At 42.2% G+C, this 9,695-nt stretch overlaps 1 protein-coding gene across 1 annotated transcript; it reads right to left on the reverse strand.

The window, feature by feature from the left end:
- Positions 1-332: 332 nt before the first annotated feature.
- LOC101753532 (ATP-dependent Clp protease proteolytic subunit 3, chloroplastic) lies at positions 333-7,664 on the reverse strand. The gene is made up of 5 exons (XM_004968753.4): positions 7,277-7,664; positions 6,452-6,566; positions 1,828-2,003; positions 1,024-1,119; positions 333-934 (listed from the first exon to the last, which is right to left on the reverse strand). The coding sequence occupies exons 1-5, from the start codon at positions 7,568-7,570 to the stop codon at positions 656-658; spliced, it is 960 nt and encodes a 319-aa protein (XP_004968810.1). The 5' UTR covers positions 7,571-7,664; the 3' UTR covers positions 333-655.
- Between the last annotated feature and the right edge of the window lie 2,031 nt (positions 7,665-9,695).

Below are 9,695 nucleotides of genomic sequence, written 5' to 3' on the forward strand. Positions count from 1 at the left end.
CGTAAAGCGCGCCTGTTGGAATGGTTAATTTGCACAGCTATGGAGAAGCAAAAGCCCATGGTTCAGTGGCACGCTCCCAAGGGTGGGATGCATCCGGCGGGCGTTCGAACCCGCACCGCACCTGGCCTCTGTTGAAGGCCGCGCCGGAGGCGTTTTTTACGAAAATAAATAATTTGCACAGCTGTTTTTATCGCCTTACCGAAACATTAGTTTTAAGATGCGAAAAAATACATCTGTTTTCTTGTTCACCGAAAAGTTACAGGTGTAATTCATTTGCAGTGCAAAATGATCCAAAGTTTCCAAACATGGCCTAGAATGAAAGCAAATCCTGGTGTTTTGAACTAATGGTGCATCGCAAGGAAAGAACAAGAAACAGGCAGCATACAATGTGAAAGCAAATCTTGGTGTTTTGAACTAATGGTGCATCGCAAGGAAAGAACAAGAAACAATGCAGCATACAAAACATTTCTTTGCATTTCATCTCCACAAACAGCCTTTCTCTACTCTACCAACTAACACGTTGTCCATAATATGTAATCAAGCAATGATCTGGCATACAGGTAGAGCAGTAGCCTCTATTTTGTATCCATCATCCTACTATCACCTTCGGCCATAGCAAAGCCATCTTCCGTTGAATTGCAAGCTAAGGCAGGCTTCAAGTTGCCGAGGCCTCCTTGAGCTTACCGTCATCTCCAGTTGCACTACCATTACCATTGAGAATAAGTTTCTCCTCCGAAGGCAGATCCTTCATGATCTTCCTAGTCGGCCCTGAAGCCTTCCACAAGTACCACACACGTGATTTTGGAGGTGGCACAGCTCCTGCAAAGGGAGCCACCAACCCTGGTTTTCCCTCATCTATAATGCTATCGACTATCCCATAATCCTTGGCTTCCCAAGGACTCATGAAATAGTCAAACTTCGTGTCCTCATCAATCTACAAGAAATGGCAATCAGTAAATGTCCGCAACAAAAGTTTTTGTTGCTTTACAAAAAGCAAGCATCATGCAAGAAATTCTGAAGTACCTGCTCTTCAGGTTTTCCAGTAATTCTCGACAATATTTTATTGATCTTAATCTTCTCGTACATCATCTCTCTTATCTGCAGTCCCATCTCTGTGACCTACCAGTATATGCAGGTAAATACATAAATCAGTCACTATTTTTTACATTCTAAAGTCAGAAAAACTGCACAATGTACTGACAGCATATATATTTGACATGGATCAGAAACCAAACCAATAGCTGTAATGGAAGATTTTGGGTTGTAGAATGTAGGTTCCAATCTCAGTTCTTAGGGTCTTTTCCTCTGATTTTGAAATCTTTAGTTCAGAGTAAGTCTCCAATTTCACAAGTTATAAGTATAAATGCACCACAACTAAAGTAGATATGAGCTAATAAGGAGTTGGTATCACTATTGCACTCACAAATCTATCATCAACGGAATATAGTGTACTATTGTTATTTGGGGTAATTGTGATATTTGGCTACACCAAATCCCCCATTTTTGTATCAAAGCAAATTCTAACAAGATGAACATGCCTTCCATGCAGAGAAAATAATGAAAAAGAAAAAAAAACAGTCTTAGTCGTGGCAGCAACAAGGCCGTTTAGTCCCATGCAAATTGGTTAGGCTACAGAGGAACCACAGCAAGAGCCGCAGAGTATGAGCATAAAAAAGAGGTAGTAGTAAAAGAACAGCAAGCAAAAGATGCTACAACTTTGAGCTCAATGTTATATCCTGACCCAATTAAATAGAAGCAGGTAAAATAGCATATCTTACAATAAATAAATAGCACAAAGCAATAAAAAAGTAAACAGGTGTTACTTACTTTCCCACCAGCACCACCTGATGGCTGATGGATCATAATCCTCGCATTTGGCATGCAATATCTCTTACCCTTTGTCCCAGCAGCAAGTAAAAATGCACCCATGGAAGCCGCCAATCCAAAGCAAACAGTTGAGACGTCAGCCTTGCAAAATTTCATAGCATCATATACTCCCATACCTGTAAATTGATGTCTCATATGTCATAATTAAGACCTGAACTTCACTTATTATCAAATTAAGATGAAGAAATAATCTGTACAATTGTCATAAGGAATTACTACTTTCACTTAGTTTAGTATTATACAAAATTAGAATAGACAAAATCACCAAATCATTTACTTCCATCCATGTTTGGGTAATACTTGCAAGACAGTCTTACCTGAAGGGTAATACAGGGAAAGAAAACAAACCTTATCGGCAAGGTTTCGGCCAACCCAGAATAACCTGGGTCTCAAAGAACTTACAAGATTTAGGGGAGACCAAAAGGAATCCACCGAGAGGACTTTAAAATATTAGTTTTCTTAAACGACTGTATCACCGTATTGTTATTTGATGAAGCTTCATGCTTTAATGTTTCAGGACATGCTCTTAATGTTTGATGGAGTTTGACCACTCATGACTAGTTCAAGGGTGAAGAGTGAGGACTTTAGACTAACCCCATCCTCGTAACTGGCATTGGCCTTGACACCACTGTCAGCCTAAGTGGGTTTAAATTTTTACAGAGAGTTGGCCTGCAGTGCCTTGCTCCACTGATTGGGGAGGATTCCTTCAATGATTGGTGGGAAAGAGTGGTTTCTGGAGTTGGAGAACAATTACAGAAAGGCCTCAATTCCCTGATTATTGTGGGTGCCTGGAATAGACGTGCGTTAAATGGTGTTTCTCCGAGCCTAGCTAGAGCCCTATTGCTCGCTAGTGAGGAGATGCAGTTCTGGGGTTTGGCCAGGGCCAGATGTATTTCTTCCCTTGCTACTTGTACCAGAGTAGGTTGGTGCTGGTCATGGTGGTGTAATCATTAGTCACAGGCACGTTTGTTCCTTTTATAATTTTGTGAGTGATTGTGTGTGTTGTAAGGGCTGTTCCCCTTTTTTCCTTCTTAATATTATGACATGGAGCTCTCTTGCGCGTTTGAGAAAAAAAAAAAGCCTAAGCAGGTAAGCACCTATGATTTCTGGTGTCATTTCACAATACTTTAATACCGACAGCAGAAGGAGAAAATGTGTCTGTATGGAAAGTCCTTGCTGTTGAGAAAATAACACCAATTCAAGAATAAAATAGGAACAGGAACAAGGTGTAACATATTATTAGTTGTACTGAAAGGAAATTTTGCAATGAATGTGATACTATATGGTTTTAGTTCAGAGCTGAGTATGAATGCTTCTGCACTATCTGTTGCATCTGCAGAGTATTCAATGGTTGCAATTAGCAATGGAGTAGCAACGTGGTTACCATAATTCCTACACTACAGTTCTACAAACTATAGCACAAAGCAAATAGACAAAATTACTTTTGTTGTCTCTTTTGGACGTTATTGGCTCTTTTCTATCTGCCATAGTTTGTTCCCATCTCTGATATGTGTCACGGCCTTGATCAGGGAGCCGTGCAGGACGGGAGGGATTAGGGAATTGCGAGGGAAAATGGACCCTGAACCGGACACTTGAGATCGGGCACGCCAGCGACAGTTGCGCCCAATCTCAAGGCCCAGAGGTAGATGAGGATCTCTCCTAATAGTTGTTATTTCCTTAATTGATACATCTTCTCTCTTTATATAAAGAAGCTTACTTGATCGCTAAGTAATATATCTCTAGTTCTATCTCTATCTCTAATCCTAATGGAGGCCCAATAGGCCCAGCATTGGCCCAGCCGAGTGCCCATGACACTACTCCCTTTTTGAGCAGCTCGTCCTCGAGCTGCAGCATATAACTCGACACAAACCTATCACCTGGAAACAAGCCTTTTACATCTCAGCTTATTCCTTTATTATTGACTAGTAAAACATAACATAAATTTAGAAATTTTATTTCTATGGAATTCCTTGACGTTGGACTCTAGGCGGGCCCCATCCTGAACCGTGAAGGGAAAGCAATTCATGGTTGCTGTGATCTCCTGCACCTTTCACGTAATCTCCTTGGTCTCCAAGAAATATGCAATACTTGATTTCAGTTGCAGCATGAGGCACTTGCTTCCAAAGAAAACAATCTGCATGTGTGCATGCAGGTTCCCTTGCTCCTGGATCCCATGGAAGAAATACTAGCTTGTGCATGCATACGTGATTAGCATGGACACAAACAGGGCCTTGTTGAAGAGTTTGACGACCTGCTGATGCCCTGGAAGACATTTTCCCAAGAAGGTGCTGCGAAGATTGCGTGCCAGAACACATGGCTGCCAGGCTGCATCTGGCTAGAATCGGCTCTAACCACCACGGTGGCCAGCGGAGGCGTGCTCTCGATGGCCGGCGCCAAGGTACGGCTGCACAATGCGGAGACCCTGATATCCTGCTCTTCCCAGACAGATGCATGCAGGAGTAGCAGCTGATCTGCCTTCGTGGGAGAAGCGAGCCAGACAATGGAGATGCTGCGGCGGCCGGGAACCACCAATTGCTGCAGATTGGTACTCGAGCAGCATAGCACATGTACAGGAACAGGAGCAAGCCGGTCCTTGGAGCCGCTGCTTTGCCAACGTAGCAGGAAGTGGCAGTGTCAACGTTGCCTTCCTCTCTGCGTGCAAGACCTGTGCTCGACGCTGCGTGAGGAAGCCATGCACCGCCGCTTGTAGCCGCACTGCCGCCTCCTTACGCTGCAAGCTCTCCTTTAACTCTAGAAGCAAGGTTCGAATCTTTGCACAACCTGCTAACAGATTGGCACAGAGGGTTGATGGATCGTCGACAGCAGAAGCCATGGGATGGGATCACCGGCAAGCTGATACCAATTGTCACGGCCTTGATCAGGGAGCCGTGCAGAATGGGAGGGATTAGGGAATTGCGAGGATAAATGGATGCTGAACCGGACACTTGAGATCAGGCACGCTGGTGATGGCTGCGCCCAATCTCAAGGCCCAGAGGTAGATGAGGATCTCTCCTAATAATTCTTACTTCCTTAATTGATACATCTCCTCTCTTGAATTAAAGAGGATCAAGCTGCGCCCAATCTCAAGGCCCGGAGGTAGATGAGGATCTCTCCTAATAATTGTTACTTCCTTAATTGATACATCTCCTCTCTTTATATAAGAGGCTTACTTGATCGCTAAGTAATATATCTCTAATTCTATCTCTAACTCTAATCCTAATGGAGGCCTCCAATAGGCCCAGCGTCAGCCCAGCCGAGCGGCCATGACATATGTGACCATAAAAAAAATCACTGCCAGTGAACTATCTCAAATATGTGAATTTTTTAAGAAATTTTAATTTCATAAATAAACCAGCAATCCCTGATGTGTTTATGATATAAAACCATGACACGCAGAATATGTATCATATCAGGGATCTTTCAATGACAACATACAGTGACCCTACTGTAGTTGGTCCACAGCTTGAGATCTCCAAATTATTTTATGGTGCTTCCACAGGAAGTTAAAAGCTTTTAACAGTGTTAACAGCACTTCACAGGTGCACAAGCACCAAAATTAACAACTGAGCACCAATAAGAAAATTCAAGATTGTCAAAATTTCTGGTTGCTGCACCACAGCCTAACCATGGAATGCTTATGATTGAATGCATGTTCTATGCCTTGATAATTCCAGATAATCATCCCTAAAGTCTAATGAAATTTTCTTCTGGCCCAAATATCAATAACTAGTTCCTTTTTCTTATTTGATAAACTTGTGCAGGGACATTTAAAGACTAATTACAAAAAACTCAACCAATCTAGGAGGACATAGATATCTTTTTAATTTAGAAGAAATAGGCACCCGAAGTCAAGCCCGAAGAGGACCTGAATCTGGGTGGTGGGAGCATAAATCCATACCACCTACCAGCTGAGTTAGGTTGATTAATTAGAAAAGTAAATCATACATAATGTGAAATCATAAACTTGAATAGCGAAGTTGATGTGGAATAGTGCAATAGCTGTACATATCTAATACTTCATTCTGACATCTGTGTCATTATCAGACTAGTGTTTCATTACTAGATTAGAAACATACATATTTTATACATTAACAACGCTAACATCACAGGTGTCTATAAATATATTTATAAGTTCAGTATGTTTTTTTTGGAGATGTCATTTCTACGAAACGTGTCCATTAAATAAATTAAAATTGTGGTTGTCACAATTTTACAACCTTTCAAGCACTTTTGCAGCTATGAGAAAGAAGCATGACTAATTTGCATACTTCATAAGGGTAAACTTATTCTACCTTTATTAACTATTTCTACTTGTACACCTCCATAGTACCTGTGGATATACAGTTGGTTGGATAGTTTTGCAATTGGAATAATTTGAAGGGGTCAAGGGGATGTACATAACCCTTCATCTCACTGATGATCCAGTCACTTGACCCAATGAACCAAGCCCGACAAGACAATAATGCCAGTTTATTGCAGTGCATCAAAATAAATCTGAAAATTTCATCAGTTCACACAAAGAGCACCAGCATAAGCTCTTGCAATGGCTAAGTGAAAAACAAACCTGCTGTTATGGAACCTCCAGGTGAGTTGATAAACAATTTAATGTCTTTAGTTTGGTCCTCTGCATCCAACAGTAGGAGCTGGCTGATAATAAGATCAGCACTTGTATCATCCACCTACATATCATAAGCCATTCCAACAGACCCATAAATATTCAGTTCGAAATCTATTTTGAACATACTGATGGAAAAAAGAAAAGCTCCCTTGAATCAATTTGCTAATAAATGCAAGCATGAATAATACAAAAGTAAATCAGTTCCAACAAAAAGTGATGCCCAAAGTCATTCATGCTAACAATCCCAATCAAGAAATGCACACTTCACAGTCAGGAATCCCAAAGAAATAACACTATTGCAGATATATATATGTTGAAAGACCAATGTTCAGTAAGAATAGACTGTAACCTAGGAAGTAGCTCATATCATTTTATTAGATTTTCAGAATAACCATGAGTTCCTGAGATACATGATGGTCATACCAAGTATGATTACATATGTAACTTAACGATGAATTCAATATTTCTATGTATGTTCGTCATTGAAGCATTGAACCTAACCATGTTGTACGATCATACAAATGTAACTTCCTTTTGTCTTGAACAAATTCTTTTTGTGTTGTATACTAGCATATAAGGCTGGCTATTTTTAGTACGGTTACCATCGTTAACTAGTGTGAACCACAGAATGAAATTCAAATGTTTTAACTTTTCCGAGCGTGGCATCTACAGAGAGAAAATTGGATGCGGCTAACTTACCGAAAATTGTAAATACAGTAAGAATATATAGAGAGAAACTTTTTGGGCAGGAAACGAATCAAAGAAGCTAACCGGGGAGCCGAGGAAGACGATGCGCTGGCGGAGGAGCATGTTGGTTGTGTCGAGCTCCTCGAGTCGCGCCTTTCTGGCCGCCGGCCTGGCTGCTGAACGCCCGGACGGATCCCACCCAGCAGAGAGCGACCGTCGGGCCGCGGCCGCTGTAGCCGCAGATGCACGGACGGCCACCGCCCTTGGCGCCTTCCTCCGGTCAGCGGATGAGCTGGGGGTGAGGAATACGGACGGAGGAGAGGAGGAAGTGCAGGGAGGCGCTGGGAGCGCCGCCATGGCTGCTGCCGCGGCTTCCATTCCTTGGCCCGCGGCGGCGGGCTTCTGCTGCTGCTAGTGTTATCCTGAGGCTGGGAGCGGAACGGAGGGGTTTAGTTGCTCTACTGGTCGGAGGAAAAGATTGGAGACAACGAAGATAGGTCCACTTTTCAGCCTTTAGAAAATATAGTTACCCCGCAAAGAGTAAACCATGTTTATATAAAAATTTATCAATATTAAACAAATTTTATTAGATTCGTTATGAAATATACATAGCATACATTGTAAATTTGGTCAAACATAAAATAGTTTGACTTTGGACAAACTTAAAAGACATTCTCTGCGGGACGGAGGAAGTAGACATTCAACAAATTTGGGACTATATGAGAGTGTTGATTCTCCAAGAAGACCTAATGTTCTTAGCCTCTGAGGTACAAGGAGACTGAGGTGGCGTTTGGATAGGAGCTTGATTGAGAAAAGGAAATGACTTAGCTTATGCTGAGGTAGGAAAGGGATTGGGTTACGAGACTTCTATCCCTATCCTATATTTATTTTTTGAATTGGGTTTGGACTTTGTGGGACCTATAGGTAATAAAAAGTTATTGACGTTATTTTCTTAGCACTGCTAGCGCTCGAACGTCCAGCGTCAGACGCATCAAATGGTACACGCAACTTCACCATCTTACCGGGAAAGAAAAAAATCCCACCGCTACATGCACTTATGTTTCATGCAACATCCGTGGTACTCCTGCTCAGTGGGTGACTTGAGCTTGATAACCAGGTGATGATTACAGAGAAACTCCATTTCTTAATCAATCGTACATGGAAAATCGTGAGAATCGCGTTACTAGTTTAAAATCAAGTTTCCCCATAGGTCCCTATTTTGATGCTACAAATGTCTCGGTATTTATCTTAAAACATTGTCGCAACGTTTGAAAATAATGACAGCAACATTAAAAAATAGTAATAGGAACACAAGAAAGTGCAATGAAGGGAAATAGCGAATGCATATCAAGGATTCAACGTATTTACTTAGGTGCAACATCGATAGATGCCTACTGCAACAAGTAAAATCAACTCTTGCAATAGATATCTTGCAGCATCAAGCAATACAACACTGCAACACCCAACAAACACTAATTGCAACATCTGAAAACAACAGTACAAACATGGGGAAAGCAAAACAGCAAACAAAACCAAGGCACATCCATAATATTGATGAAGAATGCAACATTAAGAAAGTTGTGACATTTATAATCACCTATTGAAACATCAGGAATCACCCATTTCAACATTTATAACTGTTCGAACTCGACAACTTTAGAAATTTAAACATTTCTTCAGTTAGAAGGAGTCGTTGGTTGCTGCACATCTAGACAAGGGGGAGGAGGTCGGCGGAGGAGCAACCCATGAGTTCAGACACATTGGGGCTGGAAGAGCTCACCGCACCGCCCGCTTTTAGGAGCTTATCTGCGTGTGCTAGAGCTTGCCAAGTGCTGCCCCTAGCCCCTTACCCGCGGCATGCCGTGTGCCTCATGGAGGGGACCATCCGGTTGGTCGAGATGGTGAGGGTGAGAGGAGCTCGAGATGGGGATGGCCGAGCTCCTCGCACTGCTCACTGTTGGTGTAGGATGGTGTAGGACGGCCCCAAAGTGGACTCCATCACAACAGCTAATGAGTTCCCCTTCGTCAATGGAATAAACTTCTTCCAACGAAGGATCTTAGCAAGTGTCTATCCTAACTTCCTGCCTACAGACTAAAAATTAAAGATGAAGTAAGAACAATAAATGCGAAATAGTAAATGTGAATAACTTGCATTAACTTCGGACCAGCTGTCCCATCAATTACAGTAGCTCCACTATTTATAGGGAGATCAATCACCACAAAGTTAAATTACACTTTACCATTACACAATGGCTAGATTCCAAGAATATTCCAGGGTACAATGGGAAATACGACCTTCGTACGGACTTCTCCAGCTGGCTCCTCGTATAGCCACATCAATCCACATGGCAGACAACGTGATCCTCAATGCACGCTTTGCTTCAGAGGTCGAGGTTCTCTTCATCAAGCATCCCTGTTCTTCCTTTCGGGGATAGGCCGAGGCGTCGATGAGACGCACAAGCCCCTTACTTGAGTCATGAGGGTAAGACCTCCATCGTCATGT

Source organism: Setaria italica, chromosome V, assembly GCF_000263155.2.
Source record: "Setaria italica strain Yugu1 chromosome V, Setaria_italica_v2.0, whole genome shotgun sequence".
In the NCBI taxonomy this organism is placed as follows: Eukaryota; Viridiplantae; Streptophyta; class Magnoliopsida; order Poales; family Poaceae; genus Setaria; species Setaria italica.

What these genes read in the sequence shown, in the direction of transcription:
- LOC101753532 (XM_004968753.4), bottom strand. Translation starts at nt 7,570, where the DNA reads ATGGAAGCCGCGGCAGCAGCCATGGCGGCGCTCCCAGCGCCTCCCTGC. An exon ending in CAGGTGGTGCTGGTGGGAAA is followed by an intron (nt 1,120 to 1,827) that starts GTAAGTAACACC and finishes ATATACTGGTAG; the next exon opens with GTCACAGAGATGGGACTGCA. An exon ending in CTGGAAAACCTGAAGAGCAG is followed by an intron (nt 935 to 1,023) that starts GTACTTCAGAAT and finishes CATTTCTTGTAG; the next exon opens with ATTGATGAGGACACGAAGTT.